This window comes from Bison bison, unplaced genomic scaffold, assembly GCF_000754665.1.
Source record: "Bison bison bison isolate TAMUID 2011002044 unplaced genomic scaffold, Bison_UMD1.0 scf7180017864376, whole genome shotgun sequence".
Lineage (NCBI taxonomy): Eukaryota > Metazoa > Chordata > Mammalia > Artiodactyla > Bovidae > Bison > Bison bison.
Window position 1 is genome coordinate 13,458,832 of NW_011494948.1, and position 25,211 is coordinate 13,484,042.

General features: G+C 37.6%; 1 protein-coding gene across 3 annotated transcripts in view; it reads right to left on the reverse strand.

Moving 5' to 3' along the window:
* Positions 1 to 24,181, reverse strand: part of HAUS6 (HAUS augmin-like complex, subunit 6) — a 42,128-nt gene extending 17,947 nt beyond the window's left edge. For 2 of the 3 annotated variants that reach the window (XR_826803.1, XM_010857063.1), the window contains exons 1-11: positions 23,715 to 24,181; positions 19,583 to 19,678; positions 16,677 to 16,755; positions 16,033 to 16,165; positions 13,023 to 13,170; positions 11,955 to 12,020; positions 11,597 to 11,645; positions 8,414 to 8,584; positions 6,408 to 6,601; positions 5,493 to 5,619; positions 4,913 to 5,015 (exon numbers count right to left, since the gene is read on the reverse strand). Coding sequence is in view for 2 of the 3 variants with exons in the window: in XM_010857063.1 (XP_010855365.1) it covers positions 4,913 to 5,015; positions 5,493 to 5,619; positions 6,408 to 6,601; positions 8,414 to 8,584; positions 11,597 to 11,645; positions 11,955 to 12,020; positions 13,023 to 13,170; positions 16,033 to 16,165; positions 16,677 to 16,755; positions 19,583 to 19,678; positions 23,715 to 23,842 (1,294 nt within the window). In the remaining variant the exon portion in view is untranslated. Of the gene's footprint in view, positions 1 to 4,912; positions 5,016 to 5,492; positions 5,620 to 6,407; positions 6,602 to 8,413; positions 8,585 to 11,596; positions 11,646 to 11,954; positions 12,021 to 13,022; positions 13,171 to 16,032; positions 16,166 to 16,676; positions 16,756 to 19,582; positions 19,679 to 20,590; positions 20,724 to 23,714 lie in introns of all 3 variants that reach the window. The other variant, XM_010857064.1, reaches the window with a different exon arrangement.
* Between the last annotated feature and the right edge of the window lie 1,030 nt (positions 24,182 to 25,211).

Below are 25,211 nucleotides of genomic sequence, written 5' to 3' on the forward strand. Positions count from 1 at the left end.
GAATGTGCATATGTGTGTGTGTGTGTGTGTGTGTGTGTGTGTGTGTGTGTGTGCGCATATATATATACATATATATATATAAAGGGTATTTTGGGCTTCCCCAGTGGCTCAGCAGTAAAGGATCCGCCTGCAATGCAAGAGCTGCAGGAGACTCAGGTTCACACCCTGGGTGGGGAAGATCCCCTGGAGGAGGGTGTGGCAACCCACTCCAATATTCTTGCCTGGAGAATCCCATGGACAGAGGAGCCTGGCAGGCTACAATCCATAGCATCGCAAAGAGTCGGGCACAACTGAAGCAACATAGCACCCATGCAGACATAATGGATATTTATATGAATATTTCTGAGCCATAAAAGAGTAAAACATTGCCATTTCCACAACATGCATGGACTAAAGAATATTAGGTTTAGTGAAATTAGTCAGAGACAGACAAATACTATATGGTTCACTTATATGTGATTTCTAAAAAGTAATGGAAATTTTGTCTAACTCAATGAAACTATGAGCCATGCCGTGTAGGGCCACCCAAGACAGATGGCTCATGGTGGAGAGTTCTGACAAAACGTGGTCCACTGGAGAAGAGAATGCAAATCACTTCAGTACTCTTGCCTTGAGAACCTCATGAATAGTATGAAAAGGCAAAAAGATACGACACTGAAGGATGAACTCTGCAGATCAGTAGGCGCCCACAGAAGAGTGGAGAATAACACCAGAAAGAATGAAGAGACGGAGCCAAAGCAAAAACAACGCCCAGTTGTGGATGTGACTGGTGATGGAAGAAAAGTCCAATGCTGTAAAAAACAATATTGCATAGGAACCTGGAACGTTAGGTCCATGAATCAAGGTAAATTGGAAGTGGTCAAACAGTAGATGGCAAGAGTAAACATCAACATTTTAGAAATCAGAGAACTAAAATGGACTGGAATGGGCGAATTTAACTTAGATGACCATTATATCTATTACTGTGGGCAAGAATCCCTTAGAAGAAATGGAGTAGCCATCATAGTCAATAAAAGTGTCCAAAATGCAGTCCTTGGTTGCACTCTCAAAAACCACAGAATGATCTCTGTTCATTTCCAAGGCAAACCATTCAATGTCACATTAATCCAAGTCTATGCCCCAACCAGTAATGCTGAAGAAGCTGAAGTTGAACAGTTTTATGAAGACCTACAAGACCTTCTAGAACTAACACCCAAAACAGATGTTCTTTTCATTATAGGGACTGGAATGCAAAATTAGTAAGTCAAGAGATACCTGGAATAACAGGCAAATTTGGCCTTAGAGTACAAAATGAAGCAGGGCAAAGGCTAACAGAGATTTGCCAAGAGAATGCACTAGTCACAGCAAACACCCTCTTCCACCAACACAAGAGACGACTCTACACATGAACATCACCAGATGCAGATGGTCAATACCAAAATCAGATTCATTATATGCTTTGCAGCCAAAGATGAAGAAACTCTATACAGTCAGCAAAAACAAGACTGGGAGCTGACTGTAGCTCATATCATGAGCTCCTTATTGCCAAATTCAGACTGAAATTGAACAAAGTAGGGAAAACCACTAGACCATTCAGGTATGACCTAAATCAAATCCCTTACGATTATACAGTGGAAATGACAAATAGATTCAAGAGATTAGATCTGATAGAGTATCTGAAGAACTAAGGATAGATGTTTGTGACATTGTACAGGAGGCAGTGATAAAGACCATTCCCAAGAAAAAGAAATGCAATAAGGAAAAATGGTTGTCTGAGGAGGCCTTACAAATAGCTAAGAAAAGAAGAAAAGCTAAAGGCAAAGGAGAAAAGTAAAGTATACCCATCTGAATGCAGAGTTCCAAAGAATAGCAAGGAGAGATAAGAAAGTCCTCCTCAGGGATCAATGCAAAGAAATAGAGGAAAACAATAGAATGGCAAAGACTAGACATTTCGTCAAGAAAATTAGAGATACCAAGGGAACATTTCATGCAAAGATGGGCTCAATAAAGGACAAAAATGGAATGGACCTAACAGAAGCAGAAGATATTAAGAAGTGACAAGAATACACAGAAGAACTGTACAAAAAAGATCTTCATGACCCAGATAACCACGATGGTGTGATCACTCACCTAGAGCCAGACATCCTGGAATGCGAAGTCAAGTGGGCCTTAGGAAACAACACTACGAACAAAGCTTGTGGAGGTGATGGAATTCCAGTTGAGCTATTTCAAATCCTGAAACATGATGCTGTTAAAGTGATGCATTCAATATGCCAGCAAAGTTGGTAAACTCAGCAGTGGCCACAGGACTGGAAAAGGTCAGTTTTCATTATAATCCCAAAGAAAGGCAATGCCAAAGAATGCTCAAACTACTGCACAATTGCACTCATCTCACACACTAGTAAAGTAATGCTCAAAATTCTCCAAGCCAGGCTTCAGCAATACGTGAACCGTGAATTTCCAGATGTTCAAGCTGGACTTAGAAAAGGCAGGGGAACAAAAAAAAAAGAAAAAAGAAAAGGCAGGGGAACCAGAGATAAAATTGCCAACATTCAATGAATCACAGAAAAAGCAAGAGAGTTCCAGAAAAACATCTATTTCTGCTTTATTGACTACACCAAAGGCTTTGACTGTGTGGATCACAACAAACTGTAGAAAATTCTTGAAGAGATGGGAATATCAGACCACCTGACCTGCCTCCTGAGAAATCTGTATGCAGGTCAAGAAGCAAAAGTTAGAACAGGACATGAAACAACAGACTGGTTCAAAATTGCAAAAGAAGTATGTCAAGGCTGTATATTTTCACCCTGCTTATGTAATTTATATGTAGAGTACACCATGTGAAAAGTCGGTGTGGATGAAACACAAGCTGGAATCAAGATTGCTGGGAGAAATACCAATAACCTCAGATATGCAGATGATACCACCCTTACGGCAGAAAGCAAAGAACTAAAGAGCCTCTTGATGAAAGTGAAAGAGGAGAGTGAAAAAGCTGGCTTAAAATTCAACATTCAAAAAACAAAGATCACGGCATCCAGTCCCATCACTGCATAGCAAATAGATAGGGTAACAATGAAACAGTGACAGACTTTATTTTCTTGGGTTCCAAAATCTCTGCAGATGGTAACTACAGCCATGAAATTAAAAGACGCTTGCTCCTTGTAAGAAAAGCTATGACCCTCCTAGACAACGTATTAAAAAGCAGAGACATTACTTTGCTAACAAAGGTCTGTCTTGTCAAAGCTATGGTTTTTCCAGTAGTCAAGTATGGATGTGAGAGCTGGACCATAAAGAAAGCCAAGTGCCTAAGAATTAATTATTTTGAACTGTGGTGCTGGAGAAGACTCTTGAGTGTCCCTCGGACTGCAAGGAGATTAAACCACCAATCCTAAAGGAAATGTGTCCTGAATATTCATTGGAAGGACTGAAGCTGAAGCTGAAGCTCCAATACTGTGCCCACCTGATGCAAAGACCTGACTCACTGGAAAAGACCCTGATGCTGGGAAAGATTGAAGGCAGGAAAGGGGACGACAGAGGATGAGATGGTTGGATGGCATCACAGACTCAATGGACATGAGTTTGAGCAAGCTCTGGGAGTTGGTGATGGACAGGGAAGCCTGGCATGTTGTAGTTCATGGGGTCGCAAAAAGTTGGACACGACTGTGCAACTTTCACTCAAACTAAATATGCCAAGAGTAAAAAGGCCCCTTCCAAGCTGAAGTGAGAACATAATGCCAACCAAATATGTCAAGAACTATCAAAGTAATTCTGTCATCGTAAATAATGCTCTGAATCTGAAAGTCTTCATTCAACAAACGATGCAGTCTTTTCTGTCTACACTTCTGCTGGCTCCTATCCTTGACCTGTGCTCTCTGGTCTACGATGTTTCCCAGTTAGTGTCCTCCTCACATACACCTGACTCTCAAAACAAATCACCTATGCTAGTTGTGGTTATCCTTTTCTTCCTAAGTCCTGTGCTGACTGCTGCCATGATCGAATACCTGCCTGAACTCCACTGTGACCAACTCCTCACTGGTTACATATTCCAACATTTTTTATTCACTTATTCCTCTACCTATCTACCTTACATTTACTGAACCCAGTAACAATTTCTTGTACACAAGCAGCAGACAATTGGGGAGACTAAGTATGAAATGGCTATTAGATACTGCAGAGAAATTAACTTTGAGGTGTGACAATGGTATGATGTTTGAGGAAACTGGATGAGATATTATAGAACTATTATTAATTTTAAGTATAAAATTAATGGCAATTAAACAGGAAAAAGTCCTTATTTTCATGGGAGTGCATGCTGAAACACTTAAGAGTAAAGTGTTAACATTTCAAATGGTTTAGCAAACAAAACTACACATTTAAAGCAAAAATCTCAACTGCAGAAACAGGCAATGATTAGGTATCCTTCTTTCATGTTAAAAAATTGTGGGCTTCTACACAAAAACTTATAAATGAATATTAATAGCAGCATTACTCATAGTAGCCAAATGGTGGAAACAATACAAAGATTGTGCAAAGTAAAAAACTGTGCAAGTAAGGAAAGGAGACACAATAAGCCTATTATATGATGTTCTTTACATGAAATATCCAGAATAGGCAAATTCACAGAGACTGGGAGAATGTTAGTCATTGTCAGGGTCTGGGAGAAGGGGAAATGAGAAGTAATTGCCAATAGGTACCAAGTTTTCTTTTGAGGTAATAAAAATATGCAGAATTAGCTAGTGGTAATGGTTGCACACCTTTGCAAATTTACTAAATGCCACTGAGTTGGACACTTTGCAATGACCAAAATGCTATATACATTTCACCACAAAATATAACTGGGAAAAAAACATGAAAGAATATGTAAGAACTATTATTATAGTGAGAAATATTAATGAGAGGCAAGTTTAAAAGAGAAAAAAAGTAAAAAACCAACCTGGAAGTGAAGCAGGATACTGTAAAAGAATGCTCCTCGCATATGCTTCTTCTGAGGCAGGATCAAACGAAAGTGGAGACATAGGCGGTAAAAGATCCACAGCCTCAAACAAAGAATTTATTATTTTGAAATATACACACTTTACTCAGTACCATAATAACAATACTAAATTAACCTATGAAAGGATGATTTCTTTTTTCCATAATAAAGATAGAATTGCCAAACATACAAATTATATAACTGTTTTAAACTAAAGAATACAATATTTGGAGTAAGAAGACTACTTTGTCCTCCAATTATGCCTCAAATGTAACAGAACCTAACATAAAGAGAAATGTCTCATTTTCCTTTTAACACAATCCATTGAATCTAAAAATATTAACCATATCATAAGACCTTGATGAACATTCTAATGTGTATTTAGGAAAATCACAGAAACCAAAATATTTGAAATGTAGGCTCAGATGCAAAGATGACAAGCATATACACATATAGCACTTCTAAGTCACTTGTTACATGATAAATCAAGAGATTACAAGAGATTAAACTATTCTCCAAAAGGCAAGTCAATATTACTTACTGGAGTAGAACCCTTAATTATACTGAAAGGAGACAAGCCAAGAAACTCTTTCCACTTTTTATGCCATTCTTCTTGCTTTTCAACAATAGAATGTCTTATAGTTTTGAGAGCTTCTGTTATTTTATACCTGTGATGGAATAAAAAATAACTTCATTCAAAACATGAATATATAAAAAGGACTAAGAAAAAGTACTGAAATAAGAATTTGTGGTATATGTGGGAAACCTCTGTAACTTCTCAGTTTTGCTGTGAACCTTAAATTCTTCTTTAAAAACCTCAATTTAAAAAATTTAACAGCCAATTTAAAAAATCGAAAAAAATGAACAAAAATAAAAAAGAATACAATGGGGCATTCCAGATGACACAGTGATAAAGAATCCACCTGATAATGCAAGAGGCACAAGAGACGCAGGTTTGATCCCTGGGTCGGGATGATCCCGGGGAGTAAGAAATGGCAACCTGCTCCACTAATCTTGTCTGGGAAATCCCAAGGACAGAGGAGCCTGGCAGGCTACAGTCCATGGGATGGCAAAAGAGTTGGACACAACTTAGTGACTAAATACCACACCACCACCACAAAAGAAAGCTAGAGAAAAGCTTAAATTATTTCATTAAGAATTATCACTCAGGGCAAGTAATATACACCAGACAAAAGAAAACCATGTTAATTTTCCTTTCTATTTCATGTGTCTCTCTAGAAGTTGATGACATATGGTTTTTGAGTACCAGTAAAATTTTCACATTTGTTTGCCAAAGCTACAGAGGTGTTAACTAGAGTTGTGCTGAGAAATTATCAAAACCACCCTGCTGCTGCTGCTAAGTCGCTTCAGTCGTGTCCAACTCTGTGCGACCCCATAAACGGCAGCCCACCCTACTCTTCCCCAAATGAAATAACAGAGGATCTTTATAGTGTACCTCATATGCTTCAGATCTGACAGTCTTTCTTTCTGAAATCTGGTCTCTTTTTCAAGGAAGTGAAGGTCTATTGTCAGTCTTGCTTGGTCAGTTTGACAACATTCACATTTCATTACTTTCAAGACTTCATTTAATAACCAAAAAACTGTTAAGATGTTCAATTTTCCAGCCTCATAAATATTTCCTGTGTGCAACTAAGGATTCAGAAAGGAAAAAAAGTGAACTATAGATTCTTAAGATAATAAAATGCTATAAGAACATATTTACGTCTGTCACCAATATATAAAAAGGCTACAAGAGTGAAAAAAAAAAGCTACACAAAAATAAAATTATGTAAAGAATTCTGATCCAAAGAAGACTACTGTGGAAGAATTAACACACCATGCTACATTTTTGTATCATGCAAAAAAAGTTGAAAACTAGAATAAAAGAAATGCAAAGAAATGGAAAGCAAAATAAAGACTGAGGAGAAAGATTAGGCTTAGATAAAGACCATGAGTTCATGTTTTAACAAAAGTTGCCAATTGAAGGGCCCCTAAAGACTGATTCCAAACTTAGACATTTTTATTTGGCCTGTACAGTTCCAAAGTTTTAAAATCATTTGAATTAGTTACCAATATTTTTTAAAAAGATTTCATCATTTCCTGGTGCTTCCCTGGTGGCTCAGTGGTTAAAAATCCGCTTGCCAATGCAAGAGACACAGGTTTGATCCCTGGGTCAGAAAGATCCCCTGGAGAAGGAAATGGCAACCTACTCTGGTATAATTGCCTGGAGAACCCTGATGGACAGAGTTGCCTGGTGGGCTACAGTCCATGGAGTTGCAAAAGAGCCAGACATGATTTAGCAACTATACAACATTTTTTACTTTATCCCTATTGTTACACACAATTAGTATACTTAATTTATATGATATTACCTGCCTAGCTCCTATAGGAATCTGTGTTTACAGATCCTAATTTTTTATGTACTCTGAATTTGAAGTGCCTGACATGTTACCCATTAAAGTTCTTCAGGGTCACAATATTTTATCTTTATATCCCCTTGTTGTTGTTGTTTAATCGCTAAGTTATGCCCGACTCTTTGCAACCCCATGGACTGTAGCCTGCCAGGCTCCTCTGTCGAGGGGATTTCCCAGGCAAGAATATTGGAGTGGGTTGCCATTTCCTTTTCCAGGGGATCTTCCCAATCCAGGGATCGAACCCAAGTCTTCTGCATTGGCAGGAGAGTTCTTTACCACTGAGTCACCTGGGAAGCCTTTATATCCCCTACATGACAATAAAGTCAATGCTTAATAAATTTTAATTTACTAAGAAAAAAAAAAAGTAGTGATTCAGATGTAAATGTCCTATAAGCAAGTGGAAAAATTTGATACAGTTTGCATTGAAGGGGAGAGACTGGAAATAAAAATTTGGTAATATTATTGTACAGGAGGCTGATGAGACCATGGAACTGGATAAGAATTTACATATGAATTTATAACATGAGGAAGAAACGAGAGCATTAAAGGAATAATAGGGAACACATTCACTTAAAAGTCAGAGAAAAAGGAACCAATGGAAAAATGGAAACAGTAGTCTGAAACGCCACAGGAGGGCAAAGACACTGAGGTCACAAAAGCTAAAAGAAAAGACTTTAATCGAATCAAGATCAAAGGAAAATAAGAAAATGGAGAGTTTTTAAAAAGAAATTTAGCTATCAGAGATCATTATTGTTCTCTTTGAGAATTTATAAAGAATTAGGTACCATATCATCCTATTAAGTACCTCCTACTCTCTACACTATATGATGTAGCACCATAAAAGGTATGAACAATTAATAAAAGTTGATAGATATAAATATACACACCCTTAACAGTACCCCTCGTTATGAAAGATTCACCAGATACATACACAAAAGTAAATTCTGAAAACAGTAGAAAAAGATTGTAAGAAAAACAATATATAATACATAAAATAATTAAGTGAAAGGAGTTTTCTCAAAAGCTTCCTTAATTATCAAATACTTACCTGACACATTTGTTTCTCAATTTTATCAAGTAAGAGGCTTGGAATATTGATAGCAATGTCAGTTCCATCTAAAGTATAATTGTTATCAAGACTAAGGACTGAACTAACAACTTCTCTCTCTTTTTCCAAAAACATAAGTGTTTCATTCACGTTAGTCCACAAAGACCGAACCTTTGAAAACACAAACAAATATTAAAGTCTACATATAATCAGTCTATATATACATTAAAAAAATGTAAAACACAAATATATGCTCTTTCCCAGGAACAAATGAAATATTCCTGGAATGGCTTCGATAACAAAATTAACTATTTTAACAGTCTAAAAGCACTGATACTACTTTCAACAGCACTTTAAAGAATTTCTCAGGAGAATCTAGACCATTATGATTTGCAAAACATACCTAAGAAACCTTACATTATCAAGATGCAATTAGCATTTCCTATATTCTGATATGCCATCAATCTAAAGGAGGTTTTTCAAGAAGAATAAAAGCTTTTCAGGAGAAAAAAGAAAAAACCATATATCAACTTTTAAGAGTCATTCAAGTTTCAAAGAGTTAAAATGTCAAAAACTATGTATTAATCTATGTTTATTAAATTAATTATAAGAATGTTCATAGCACTCATTTGTAATAGTCAAAAACTGTAATGAATCCAAAGAACTACCTTGAGTAAAAAGAGTATATTTTGCTATACTCATAAAATAGAATATTAGACAGCAATGAGAATGAACACATACAACAGCAAGGATAAAACAGCATTAAGTGAAAGAAGCTGAATACAAAAGAATATATTTTATACATGCCCATTTATGGGTCAAACAGGCAAAACTAATCTTTAGTGTAAGAAGTGAGGATAGTGTTTATTCTTGGAAGGAAACAGCCGTGAATGAAAGGGGGTTCAATGCTCTTGGGGTGATGGTAACATTCTGTTCCTTAAGTTAAATGCTGGTTACATGGATGTGTTCACTTTGTGAAATTTTGTCAAGCTACATACGATTTTTGCACGTTTTTGCACGTATGTTATTATGCCTCAAAGAATTTACAAAAGTAGAGAGGAGGAGGGAAAATATAATAATTATATTTGTGTTAATGTCTGTGTCTTCTCACAGCACAAAGAAAAGTTGTTCCACAAAGGAAGTCTCACTGGCTGGCCATCTAGAGATCTCACAGGATGACATCTCCTTGGTGAATGTACAAAGATCCAGGATCTGGGTCGCAGATTTTTCAAGTCTAGAAATTTTATCTTGTCAATGGCGCAAAGTTGACTCAGGGAAACTAAATATTACCTAAACTCAAGAGAGATACGGAGAAGGCAATGGCACCCCACTCCAATACTCTTGCCTGGAAAATCCCATGGACGGAGGAGCCTGGTAGGCTGCAGTCCATGGGGTCACGAAGACTCGGACACGACTGAGCGACTTCACTTTCACTTTTCACTTTCGTGCACTGGAGAAGGAAATGGCAACCCACTCCAGTGTTCTTGCCTGGAGAATCCCAGGGACGGGGAGCCTGGTGGGCTGCTGTCTATGGGGTCACACAGAGTCGGACGTGACCGAAGCGACTTAGCAGACTTAGCAGTAGCAGCGAGAAAGATAGCTATGAACTTCTCTTGCGGTCCCGTGGCTAAGACTCTGCACTCTCAACACAGGAGGCCCAGGTTCGATCCCTGGTCAGGGAGCTAGATATCATAAGCCACAACTAAAGATTTTACATTCCACAACTAAGACAAATAAATATATAAATTTTTTTGCTATGAAAACTCTTATCGGATTTCATACCAACCTAATGTATTAAGCTTACAATCAAAGATACTATATTCAACAACAGGAATATTCATATTCGCTGAACTAGAAGCTCCATAAAGGAAGTGACTCTGCTTGTTTTCTTCAGTGCTCTAGCCCACACTATCTAGAAGAATGTCTAGCAAATGATCAATAAACAGTCACTGAATTAATGAATAATTATTTCCTGCTCTTGTTTAGTCACTAAGTTGTGTCTGACTCTGCAGTTCCATGGACTGCAGCACGCCGGGCTTCCCTGTCTTTCACTATCACCTGGAGTTTCCTCGGATTCATGTCCATTGAGTCAGAGATGCCACCCCATTCTCCTTTTGCCATCAATCTTTCCCAGCATCAGGGTCTTTTCCAATGAGTCGGCTCTTTGCATTAGGGGGTCAAATTACTGGAGCTTCAGCTTCAGTCCTTCGAATGAATATTCAGAGTTGATTTCCCTTAGGATTGACTAACTTGATCTCCTTGCAGTCCAAGGGACTCTCAACTGTCTTCTCCAACACCACAGTTCAAAAGCATCAATTCTTCAGCACTCAGCCTTCTTTATACTCCAACTCTCACATCCATACATGACTACTGGAAAAACCATAGCTTTGACTATCCACACCTGTGTTGGCAAAGTCTCTGCTTTTTAATACACTGTCTAGGTTTATCACAGCTTTTCGTCCAAGGAGCAAGTGTCTTTTAATTTCATGGCTGCAGTCACCATCTGCAGTGACTTTGGAGCCCAAGAAAATAAAATCTGACACTGCTTCCACTTTTCCCCCTTCTATTTGCCATGAAGTGATGGGGCCAGATTCATGATCCTGAGGAGGGCACTCACCTTTCCCAAAGACAAACTGCCTAAAAAGTCAAATCAATACTCCAAAGCAGCCTGGTGACCATAGAATAAGAATACAGAGTCTGAGAGAGATTTCATCCAAATACAAAGACCTAAGAAAACTCTCCTACCCCACATTTGTTAAAGCCAACCTCTGAAAGCCTCAGATCATCTATAACTGCCAGATTCCTCATGCCAGTCTCAATGTGACTTCTCATTTTTCTTCCAAACTTACCACTATCCTCCTTCAAATCATGTATTTTTTTGCTTAGATAAATATTACTGATTAAGCTACAATCAAACTGAACTTTCCTTGCTAGAGTGAAAGATTTTAAATTAACCAAATTTAAAACTGTGTTGTATACATTTAGTCTGATTATAAGCTAATTTTTTCCATTATATTCAACTGTCTGAAAGGCACCTGTTGATACTTTTATGTCCATACAACTTATGAGTTAAAAAATGTATAACACTGTTACAAAAAGAGACATACATGAGTTCAGTTAAGTAAGTAAACACTGCATATCACAAAACAAAGATTAAATTTTTCCCTTCAAAAGTTGTCTTACCTTTTGAATTTTCTCTTGTATATTACTTTGGTCATCACAGGGTTCCATTCTAGTTAAAAATTAAATAATCTCATTAGTCAATTAAAAAAAACTGGTAACTTACCATCCAAAGAGCTAATTAATCTGTAAACCCACCCACTAACAACCATTCCTATTAAAAGCAAAAATAAAACTCAACCTCAAACCTATCATAATTTATTAGAAGAACTGGACTAGGAATCTATGTTTTTGTCATATTATCAACTAGGTATTGAAATGTTATTTTAACTAATCTCATTGTTTGTTTGTTTTTTAACCTATAACATGCAGGAGGTTAAACTAATACTTCAGGCAACTTTCAGCTCTAGAAGTCACTTACTTTTTTATTTGGTTTTCCAGTCCCATACATTCTGATCTCAAATTTCGTACCTGTTTAACTGACAATCTGCAACAAAAACATACAAAATGACAGCTATAATTCTACTACAACAGTATAGGCCACTTTGATATTTCCCCCCATTTCATATCTTTACTCAAGGCCTCTAAGGGCTACTCTTCCAAATATACCAGTAGCTAGTCTTAAAGGGGCTCTAGACTCCCTTTAAGAATTACAAGAGTGATGTAACATATAGGCAGGACTATTGAGATAAACCAGAACTTCTTGGTTCATAAACTCTGACTTCAGGTAAAAATGCTGGAGGTCAGACTACCCTGCTCTCTTATCCTTACCTCACATTCTTAGGGGATAAATTCAAATGTTACCTGAGGCAGGCAACATTGCAGTTTTAAGGAGATTTCAAAGGATTTTGTAGCTTTCATAATAGATAAGACAGCATGTAAAAAGCTATCTTACTATAGTTGTTTATAATTATTAAAAATTGGACATATTCTATGTCTTGGGAGTAAGAACCTTGCCTCTTTGTTTAATGCTGTAGGACCAGTGTGTAACCAATATCTGGCACACAGAGGTACAAATAAAAAAAATGTGCTGAATAGATGAACGTAAATAAATATAAGGCAATATAAAATGGCTGAAGAAACCAGTATACCTTCTCAACAGATGCTAAGTAGACATTAAAAGTAATACATTAAAGCAATATGGAAAAACTTATAGAATAAAATATCAAGAGAAAAAAGGATACAAAATAGAACGAGCACTATAATTACAGCTTAAAATTTTATTTTCATCTTTAAAAGAAAAAATACCTGAAGAAACTGAATTTTTGAACAAAATGATATCCTCCTTTTCTCTAAACTTTCATTTACAGCATGCCTAAAGTTTTAAAGTACTTTATTCAGAAGTGATCAGGCTTTAAAATGGAAAGATAAAAGACAATTGCCAAGGGGTTTTGAGGTATTCATGAATTACTGCCACCGAAGGGATACTGATGACATTTGTTCATAAAGAAAGGAATTTTCATTTTCTAACCATCAATGTATTACTTACTGTGCATTTTCTTGATATTTTCGGGTAACACAATCTTCTCTTTGCAAAACTTGTAAAAATCTATTACGTGCTACAAGGCATCTGGCAAGGCATATGTGCAAATCTTGTGGTTTAACATTAAATGTCTCTGTAAAACGTATAGAAGAATCTACATGGAAGATAAAATATAGGAAACTTAGACTTGTGCTGTGCTGTGCTTAGTTGCTCAGTCATGTCCGACTCTGTAACCCATGGACTGTAGCTCCTCTGTCCATGGGGATTCTCCATGCAAGAATACTCAAGTGGGTTGCCATGCCTTCCTCCAGGGGATCTTCCCAACCCAAGGATCGAACCCAGGTCTCCAACATTACAGGCAGATTCTTCACCTTCTGAGCCACAAGGAAAGCCCAAACTTAGATTTACAAGCTAATAAATATAAAAAATGTGAGACTGTTGAGAAATTAACAACCTCACTTAACTAACAACTCCTTAAAAGCTGGTATGACAATACACACAAATATACAACTCATTTCAATAAAAGCAAGGATGACCTGTTTTTTAAAGAAGGCAACTAAAAAAGGACTGGGGACTTCCCAGATGGTACAGTGGTAAAGAATCCGCCTGCCAATGCACAAGATAAAAGAGAGAAGGATTCGATCTCTGGGTCAGGAAGATCACCTGGTATAGGAAATGGCAACCCACTCCAGTATTCTTGCCTGGAAAATTCCATGGAGAGAAAGAGCCTAGCAGACTATGGTCCATGGGGTCGCAAAGAGTGTGACATAACTAAACAACTGAACATACACAAAAAAGGATTATCTGAAGTTATTTTACGTAACTAAAAATTTTTAGAATCCATCTGCCCAAAATAATTCTTATTATCACAGCACAAAACATCCATAAACAAATACGCTGTTACACATACGCAACTTCTTAACACACCTTTTAACAACAAAGGAAGAAAATTAAAAGGGATGAGGTGAGATCACATCACCTTCATTGCTGCCATCAGCCTACTTTTCTTCCCAGTAAGACCAACAGGGTAAGACAACCAAATAAAACCAATATCCATTTCTCAAGTAATTCTTGGCTATGTTACTAATGATCAAAGCAGACCCTGAGAAAAATCCATCCAATGATTTTAGAGTTTGGGTTTTCACATGCAATAACATGTAATAAATCCTACTTTAAGATGGCTAATACAATAAAGATAGATATGCTGGAAAACAATGGCCTCACACTATACTTAACATGACAAAAACAGGTGCTAGATCACCCACAAAAAAAAAATCAAAAATTCTAAATATTTAACAGGAGATGAGTTTATTGGATATAGAAATCATCCATAAACTGAATATGGTAAATGAAACGGCTTTAAATAAGAAATCGGATAAGCCATGCCTAAAAGCTTTATGTACAATAAACTCTTGCCAAATCCAAATACACATGATTTATATAAAACAGTTTGGGTTACATGTAACTAAAATGGATCATCTAATAGAAAAACTGGTAAAGTGCTCATGCCACATTAAATTTAAAATATGCAAATACTTATAAAATAAGATCACATGTACATGTTTTAAAAAACCACGCAGAGAAGATAAACTAGAAAAAAGGTACTGTACATATACATATATACACAAATACATATACGCACAAACACAATATATACTTTGAACACACAATAAAGTTTGTCATTGTACCATTCTTTTTATAGCAAAATATTAGGGGAAAAAAAAAGCCAATGTCTGTCAGAACAAATGTGTGATTAAAAACACTATGACACACCCATTCAAATACCCAATTCCAAAGACAGAAAAAGAATAAGATCTATGAACTGATATGTAATGATCTCCAATATACACTGTTACATAAAAAACACGAGACTGAAAATCGTCACCATTTAGGGTTTAAAAAGAATATATACATATTTGCCAGAATTACTGATTCCAATGGCTGCTTCTGAAAAGGGAATCCAGGTAACCTAGATTATAGATAGCACCTCTATAGATATCACTCGACAGTCAGAAGTGGAAGACACTTTTCACTTTCTAAATTTTGAATCATAAGAATGTATTACTCAAAATAACTAAAATGTACAATATGACACTAAAAAAACAAAAAACAACAACAACAAAACACCTACAAGAAATAAAAATGTCAGCAGTGGTTATCTCTAGAAACTGGAAGATGGGATTGTACTGAACCAACGTTTTCATCTTTTTCTTCCTGTGTTTTATGAGCATAACTCAGCATAACTCAATTAAACAGAGCAGCATATTTAATAAGCTACAAATGGCATTAAGTCAGCGTAAAAACCCATTATTTTGTTGCTAAGATTTAGCAATTAGATCAAATCCCTTTAAAACACAATTTCAACCAAAATATTCCAACACATTGCCAGTAGCCAAACTAAATCTCTAACAAACTCAATACAACATTTAATACAATGTATTATAGGCAAACTATAACCTGTAGATCTGCTGCTGCTGCCGCCGCCGCTAAGTCACTTCAGTCATGTCCGACTCTTTGAGACCCCATGGACTGCAGCCTTCCAGGCTCCTCTGTCCATGGGATTTTCCAGGCAAGAATACTGGAGTGGGGTGCCATTGCCTTCGAACCCGTAGGTCTAACCTGGCCCATTTTTGTGAGGTCAGCTAACTAGGCCTGCTTTCTACATTTTTAAGGAGTTGTATTACAAAAAGATTTTTTTTTAATTCACAGAAAGGTGTATGTGACAAAGACTCATGTGGTCCACAAAGCGTAAAATATTCACTGTCAGATCTCACATAGAAAATGTTCCCCAACCCTGTATTAGAACATAATAACCCACATTGCTACCTATGTTCATTATGACAAGATTTCAAACTGCAGTTCCAATAAAATATTAACTATTTGCCTTTTGAGATAAAGTAATATCTTTATCTTACCTTATTTTATTAAACTCTCTTGATGATTTACAAATTATAAGAAATAATAAAAACCAAGAATCAAAGCTGAAAAAAAAAATCTTACCATAAGCTTAACTTACTTTTAGAATGGGTTTTTATATATTTTACTGCAACAAATCTTGCAAAGTGATACATTATATGAATAAACTTAGGACCAACTGGAAATAGAAATAGTGAACCAACAACTTGAGGAAAGCTACTTCCACATTCGGCCTATGATAAAAAGAAATAAGACAATTTGAAGACATTATCAATGATAACCTTTATATTTACATCATACTGTTTTTAAAGCACAACAGGATTTATCAGAATTATTCCATTTGAACCACAAGTTAAATTTTTGAAACTTTCTAAGCTCTTGGTAGACTCAGTCACAAAAAGTAATTAAAATTTAAAGTCACAATTATTGATATAATTTGGGGACAAAAGCTAAAATAATCTATAGTCAAAATTATTTCCTTAAACAAAAACTGTTATATAAATTCCTAGGAACTCAAAAACCTATTTCCAAGGCACTTAGTAAAAAAACTGGTTTCCCAGAAACAGAGTCCCAATCAAAACCACCAGAAAGTATTATTCTGATATTTCTTATTTATACTGTTAGCATAAAAGCATTAAGAAGATTTCACCTTTAAAAAAATTAATGTACCTCAATAAAGCCAGACAAAAAAACTGCAGTTTTCAACTGCTCAAAATTTGCATCTTTTAGAAAGAGAATACTTACAGAAATCTTTTTTAACCATTCACAGAAAAGTTTTCGGAATTCAACATCACGTTTTTGATCAAATGGAGGCCAACAATGTCTTTAAGACAAAAATAAAAATCAGAATTATGAACAAAAAAACAAACTCAGCAAAACTTTAAAATATCAAATTTATCTCCTAGCTCAGCTGATAAGGAATCTGCCTGCAATGCAGGAGACCCTGATTTGATTCCTGGCTCAGGAAGATCTGCTGAAAAAGGGATAGGCTATCCACTCCAGTATTCTTGGGCTTCCTTGGTGGCTCAGCAGGTAAAGAATCCACCTGCAAAGTGGGAGACCTGGGTTTGATCCCTGGATTGGGAAGATCCCCTGGAGAAGGGAATGGCTACCCATTTCAGTATTCTTGCCTGGAGAATTCCATGGACTACAGTCCATGGGTTACAAAGAGTCAGACAGGACTGAGTGACTTTCACTCACTAGAAACATTATTGCTAAATCGAGGCTAACATTGTTGGCAAAAACTCAACATTCAGAAAACAAAGATCATGGCATCCGGTCCCCTCACTTCATGGCAAATAGATGGGTAAACAATGGAAACAGTGACAGACTTTATTTTCTTGGGCTCCAAAATCACTGCAGATAGTTACTACAGCCGTGAAATTAAAAGATACTGCTCCTTGAAAAAAAAGCTACGACCAACCTAGATAGCATATTAAAAAGCAGAGACTACTTTGCCAACAAACAGCCATCCAGTCAAAGCTATGGTTTTTCCAGTAATCATGTATGGATGTGAGAGCTGGACTATAAAGGAAGTTGAGTACCAAAGAATTGATGCTTTTGAACTGTGGTGTTGGAGAAGCCTCTTCAGAGTCCGTCCCTTGGACTGCAAGGAGATCAAACCAGTCAATCCTAAAGGAAATCAGTCCTGAATATTCACTGGGAGGACTGATGCTGAAGCTGAAACTCCTATACTTTGGCCACCTGATGCAAAGAACTGACTCATTGGAAAAGACCCTGATGCTGGGAAAGACTGAAGCCAAGAGGAGAAGGGGACGACAGAGGACAAGATGGTTGGATGGCATCACTGACTCGATGGACATGAGTTTGAGCAGGCTCCGGGAGTTGGTGATGGACAGGGTAGCCTGGCATGCTGTAGTCCATGGGGTCATAAAGAGTCAGACACAACTGCGTGACTGAATTGAACTGAAGGCTAACATTCATAAATTTCAACTAAAGAGAGACCAACCTGTAAGAAATTAGGTATTTTTCTTTATAAACATCTATAGGGTTAAACTCTGTTTAGTGTGAGTAATCAATGAATACATAGTGATAAATATAGGAATGAATCACTATTAAAATTACTGAAAATCGGTTAAAGAAGACAACATGCTCAATGAATTTCTAAGCTAACACATAAAGATGGTGTAAATAAATTAGTATGTTAAGTCTGGGGCAAAAGAGAGAAACATAAATGTTTACACATGAAAAGCACAAGAAGAATGGCCTAAGAGATCATGACCCCTAGGGATAATCCATATCACAGTCAGTAGGTGCTACTGTTCTGTGGACAAACAAGATATAAAATTACTAAAAATTCAGTTTTAGTAAATAATGGATTTTAAAATTTGCCTATTGCTTCCCACTGATAATCAGTTTTATCTAAATTTTTATTCTGAGGCATAATTATTTATTGAGGGCCCGTTATTTTTCATATTTCTATAGCATAACATACCTTGTGTATTCACAGAAAAAAAATTAAGTATGCATAAAAAAAGTTTAAAAGGCTGGAATAACAACAGTGATATTTTCTAGTTGGGTTTAAGAATGATTTTTACTTCTTTAGCTTTTTCTGCATTTGCTGAATTGCTTTAAATAAACTCTATTTTGTTTATAATGAGGAAAAAAATCCAAAAATCTATTTTTATCCGAGCAAGGAAAGCCCTATAACTTAGTGATGTCTGAATGCCTGCTAAGTTGCTTCAGTTGTGTCTGACTCTTTACAACCCTGTGGACTATAGCCCGCCAGGCTCCTCTATCCATGGATTCTCCAGGCAAGAATACGGGAGTGGGCTGCCATGCCCTCTTCCAGGGGATCTTCTCAACCCAGGGATTGAATCCCCGTCTCCTGTATTGCAGTCAGATTCTTTACTGTTGAACCACTAGGGAACCCCATAATACAGTGATAGGGATTTCCAAAATATGCTTCAAATATACTTGTTCTCTTGGTCACTCAAAACTTTAACTGAAGGCAAGACTATTAAATTATCATAAATAAAAACAATGGACTTACTATTTAAGAGAATGATGACACAACATAAATATTAAAACAAATTTGAACATTTTTTTATGACAGATGAAACCCAAATCACCTACAAAATAACTTGGAATCAAGGTTAGTGATTATTCACATTTTTATCTCTTCTTATACTATTTAATATACAACAGTATAAGACAATAGGCTAAACTTAATAGGAATGATCTTTGTCTATAGCACTTGACACTTCTATATATTATGACAAAAATAATGATTTACAGAAATTTTAGGAAATAAAAACAGACAAAACAAACAATATTGCCTATAAGAAAAAGGAGTAAAGGGGAAATTAACAACAAAAATCAAAACAAAATTAAGTGCATGGCTAGATTAGTATCAATTAATTATTCTAATAAATAAGACTATGAAGAAGTTAGGAATTACATATGTATAAAATAAAATCCATATTACTTATGAAATCTACCATGAATTCAAGTACTGAAAAAAAGGACTCAGATTAATAAAGGTTAGGTACTAAATCTGTAAGACCCAAACCTAATTTTTATAAAATACATTCAAAATAATAGTTGAAAGCCAAAGTTGAAATTCTCACTATATCAAGTCATAATCCCTTTTTTAAGTCCCTTACAAAAATAAAATAACTTTTACTCACTTGAAAACTTCTTTGGTGAGAGACTTGTCAAGTGTTTGAAACAAAAAATAAGAAACTATGTGAAAGGCATCACGGTTCAGCTTGTCAAACATGTTCCTATGGTTTAAAAGGAAATAAACACAGGAAAAAAGAAAAGGTTAATAAAACAGTATCACAAAAAGCGGTGTAAGAGTTTGACACAAATTAGTAGTTTTCATTCTGTTCAAGAGGTCGAAACAAATTTTCTATTTCATGTATACATTTATAACCAATTAAGAAACACATCCAAGTTTTTATATTTTGGTTCTGAAAATATAGACCAAATAGAAGAAAACTGGTAGAACTTTATTTCAATGAATACATTCTACAAAAAGAAAAGGAAAGTCTAATTAGGCGAAGAGAAAACCATGGCTAAGATAAGTGAAAATGTGATACCAACCAACATTTTCTGACAATAAAAGACTTAAAATTTATTGACTTTATTAGTCAGGTATTATTTTAACTTAGCTTTACAAGCAGTAACTCAGCTGATCTCCACCAGTCAAATGAAGTTAGTAAAGTTGAAACTTTAACATGAAGTATTTTATTTAATCTCAACATTAGAAACTAGTTTGATTTTCCTCATAATACACATGACAAATAGATCTAAGTACCTCTGTGAACACATAAAGCTATTTTCCTGAAATAAACTTTTTGAGTTGCAAAAACACTAACATTAAAATTCACACGCTTAACTTTTTGTCAAACAACTCTTATCCTTGGAATGTTTCTATTCCTCAAAAAAAATACAAATAAAGTTCCTACCTCCTTATCATCTCTCAAATCTGTTATTTTTTTTTTCCACATAATACCCTGTTCTCTTCAACACTTCTCATTTTTAAAAAGATAACTTTTAAAGAAAGGTTTGTTCACCCACTAGACTAAAATTTTATAAGGGAAAAGTTTATGTTTGCTCTGTTCACTACTGTATACCCAGGTCCAACACTGTGTTCAATTAATATCTGTTGAGTAAACAAGTGAATGAATCACCTTTTCTTTCCATTCCCACTGCCTTCTGTAGTTTAGGTCCACCTAACTGCAAAGCCTTGATTCTCCCTCTAATCCATTCTCTGTAATGCAACCAGCATGATTTTTCCAAAATGCAAATCTCTGGGGCAAATATCTAGGAATGAAATTACTTGATCATATGTTAAGTGTACATTTAACTTTACAAGCAAAGTGACTATGCAATTACATGCTCACAGAAACTAGAAACATATAAAATTTTGCACCAACATATATAAGTGAATCTGGGACTTCCCTGATGGTCCAGTGGTTATGACTCTACACCCCACTGCACAGGGTTTGAGTTCAATCCCTGGCCAGGAAACTAAGATCCCTGCATGCTGCATGATACACACAGCACAGCCTCTATATATGTGTGTGTGTGTATGTGCACACATGCATATTAAAAAGCAAATACATTATTTTGCCAACAAAGTTCTGTCTAGTCAAAGCTATGGGTTTTTCCAGTAGTCATGTATGAATGTGAGAGTTGGACTATAAAGAAAGCTGAGTGCCAAAGAATTGATGCTTTTGAACTGTGGTGTTGGAGAAGACTCTTGAGAGTCCCCTGGATGGCATGGAGATCAAACCAGTCAATCCTAAAGGAAATCAGGCCTGAATATTCATTGAAAGGACTGATGCTAAAGCTGAAACTCCAATACTCTGGCCACCTGATGCAAAGATCTGACCCTGACCCTGACACTGGGAAAGATTGAAGGCAGGACGAGAAGGGAACGACAGAGGATGAGATGGCTGGATGGCATCACCGACTCAATGGACATGAGTTTGAGCAAGCTCCAGGAGTTGGTGACGGATAGGGAAGGCTGGCATGCTACAGCCCATGGGGTCACAAAGAGTTGAACACGACTGAGTGACTAGACTGAACTGATGTGTGCGTGTGTGTGTGAGAATCAAATAAGTGAATCAATTTTTTTTTAATTTTAAAGCAAATTTGATGCCATATTCATGCTTAAAGAATTTTAAAGGAGATGTTTGTTTCAAAAGAGTAGATCCCTTCCACTAACCAACTGAGATGACTCTAAAGACCTGGTGGGGGAGGTGGGGGGTGGAAATCTACGACAATGTTGTAAAAAAAAAAAAAAAAAAGATCACTGAACCAAAACTTGACTGATTTTAGTTAATTTTCAAAGGCAGAAAGCAGACTGCAATTGCATAAACCAGAGCAGAGAAAAAACTAAGATTGCCAAAACAATAGAGAGAATATACTGACAATGGGAATCATTCTCAGTGGAGGCCTCAAGAAGATGTAAACTTCTCTGCCATACTTTGGGGCATCAAATCATGTGAGATAAATGGAACATTTATTAATACAGAATCATAACTTGATAAATGCTACCCATTGGTTGTCAATTTTTAGGCTAGACAAAGCATTTCTATATATAAATAGTAGTAACTGCTAAACAAATAGTTCCTAAGCAAAACTTATAATTACAGCTCTAACCCTTGACAGCAGGTGCTCACTTGTGTCCCACTAACTGGAGCCCTGCGAGGCTCCTCTATCCATGGGATTCTCCAGGCAAGAAGGCTGTAGGTTGCCATTTCCTTCTCCAGGGGATCTTTCCCACCCAGGGTTCCAACCAGTGTCTCTTACATTAGCAGGCAGATTCTTTACCACTGAGCCACCAGGGAAGCCCTACACCCATTTTACTGATGAGGAAACTAAGGCACAGAGAGGTTGCTACTGCTGCCACTAAGTCACTTTAGTCGTGTCCAACTCTGTGCAACCCCATAGACGGCAGCCCACCAGGCTCCCCTGTCCCTGGGATTCTCTAAGCAAGAACACTAGAGTGGGTTGCCATTTCCCTCTCCAATGCATGAAAGTGAAAAGTGAAAGTGAAGTCGCTCAATTGTGTCTAACTCAGCCACCCCATGGACTGCAGCCTTCCTGGCTCCTCCGTCCATGGGATTTTCCAGGCAAGAGTACTGGAGTGGGGTGCCATTGCGTTAGTCTCTAAACCTTGGCAGTAAAACAATTTTAATACAGCTGAAAAAGTCAAGAAAAGGGAGAAGGCAAAAGAGGGTAGGTAAGTGTAGGTGAACTAATTTTCATATAAAGAAAAAGCTACCTTCATCGTGAAATTACTTAGCGGGAAATCAAGAGATACTTTTAAAATTAATACATCAAGAAATACAAGACTAAACACATTATTTAAATACTGTCACAAGAAGGATGGAAATAACTTAATTACAAAAGTCAAGAAGATTGAGAACAGGAAATAGCCTAGTATCCCAAATTTTCCTTGGCCTTCAGTGGGAAAGATAATACTGTGTAAAGCTGCTAAGACACAGAAATATAAACAAAGTTTCTTTTTATAATGAGACTGTAACATTTGTAGGAGAGTAGGAAGGGGCTTTTACTTTTCATCTTAGTACCACTCTCCACTGGTTTTTTGCTAACTGTGGCATCAGTTCAGTTCAGTTCAGTCGCTCAGTCATGTCCGACTCTGCGACCCCATGAATCGCAGCACACCAGGGCTCCCTGTCCATCACCAACTCCCAGAGTTCACTCAAACTCACGTCCATCGAGTCGGTGATGCCATCCAGCCATCTCATCCTCCGTCGTCCCCTTCTCCTCCCGCCCCCAATCCCTCCCAGCATCAGTCTTTTCCAGTGAGTCAACTCTTCGCATGAGGTGGTCAAAGTACTGGAATTTCAGCTTTAGCATCATTCTGTGGCATGCTTCAGTCTAATCCAAGAAGTAAAAAGTATAAACTAAAGAGCAACTATTTTAAAAGGCCTCCTTGAGTCATAACGGCGATTCTATACAATGGAAGGCGGTGGCTCTCCGTTACCAAATCGCCACCTCCCTCGACTTCACAGACCAACCAGCTTCACGACCAAACCAGGACTAAACCCCCCCTCCAGTTTCGCCCCAACTGCAGACGCTACTCCCTACAAAGCGCTCCCGGCTAGGTTCCATAACGGACAGTGTCTGCCACCAGGTCAGCTGCCGCTAGGAGCCAAGGCTTTGTAGCCAGCGCCGGACCACAGTAACCGACTACTTATCAACCCGCCGGTCCGCAACAGGGCGGGCTGCACCAACGTAACTGGTCTCAGACACCCCCGCCGCCAGCCCAATTCTCCTTACACTCCGAACTGCGTGTGTGACACGGTATTTCCACAGGCTATGGTCGCCAGACAAGGCTCGAAGCCGAGCGCCTGCAGGTACATCCACAGACGAGCCTTTTCGAAAGAAGTGACCCAGGCCGAGCTCATCTTCGCGGTAGGCAGGGCCCGGCAAATGAAGAAAGCACAGGCTCCAAGGTCTGAGAGGGCCCCTCAGACTTCTTCCCTACGGGCAGCCTGAAGTGGCGGCGGCCCCTCAACTGCCACCACTTAATCCTCTCTCGTTCGGAGCCATTTCGCCTCAAATGGCCTCAAGTAGCCTGAAATTCTAAAGTTTCAAGAAAATAGAACCTCTAACTGTAGTACCGCACAGCGGCCAGAGCGAAGACACCACAAACCGAGCGTCCCGCGCTTCCGGAAGACGCCGCCCGGGTGCCGAGGGAAGACAGCCTTCCTGGGAGGATTATATCTCCCGCCATGCAATGCGCCCTCCCCTCGGTCTTTTCCGCGCAAGACCGGTGGGGAACAACAAGACCCACAAGGCTTTGCGGGACTGAGGAAGTTTTTCGCGCTTGCAGGCTTTAGCACGGCATTCTTTGGCTTCGCGCTTTCTGACTCTCTTTGTCTGATCTGTTTCCTTTCGCTCGTATATGCCTACTACGTCAGACAAAAACCACAGGCCGTTATTCAGTGTAGTACAAAAGGCATTCTCAGCTATTCTCGGTGTATGTGTAACCCTGAACATGTCGCCTCATTTCTGAGCGTCGGGTCTATTATTAATAAAATCGTCTATGCCCTGAAGTGCTGAATGTCCCTTTCAGCTCCTTGCTCTGAGAAATCTACGCATATACCTTTCCCCTGCACCCCTGTCAATTGATGATTGCTTTCTCCTCTACATGCCGTATATCAATACAACCAGACCTGGAAATGGGATGGGTATCCTAACTTATTTCTCATCACCAGTTTAGGCATTGTTGCCTCACTAAAACCACCAGCATATTTGAAATGTATGCTGTCACCCACAACTCTTCCTTGTGGAGGTCAAGTATAAGATCTCCAGGTTGCTGGACCTCGTTCTGAAATTTCGCATTTAATTCTCTGTCTCTCCAACGTTACTCCTGTAATAATTTTTGATGATTTCAGTGTCCATGACCTTTCCAATGCCCTGGCCTCTCAATTTCTTGACCTCTTCTCAGCACCCTAGCCCCCTTCTCTTTGCCAGATTTATCTGGCAGAAAACAAATCGCTCTTGAATCAGTTCTCTGCCTACTCCATACCTGAAGTTTAGCAGTTAAATGCAATCATGATGCCTGGTATCATCCAAAATTCATGACAACTAAAGTAGACTCTTAGGCCTGCCCTCTCCACCCTACTATTTTCCCCAAATCTCACTCTCCATACAATTATACATATATTCTTCCCTCTCTTAATCTTCCAGTACCTTCTTCCTCCTCACTCTCAATGATGAACTTTGTTCTTAGTTGATAGGTGTTTCCCAAAAAGAACCTCCATCAACAGT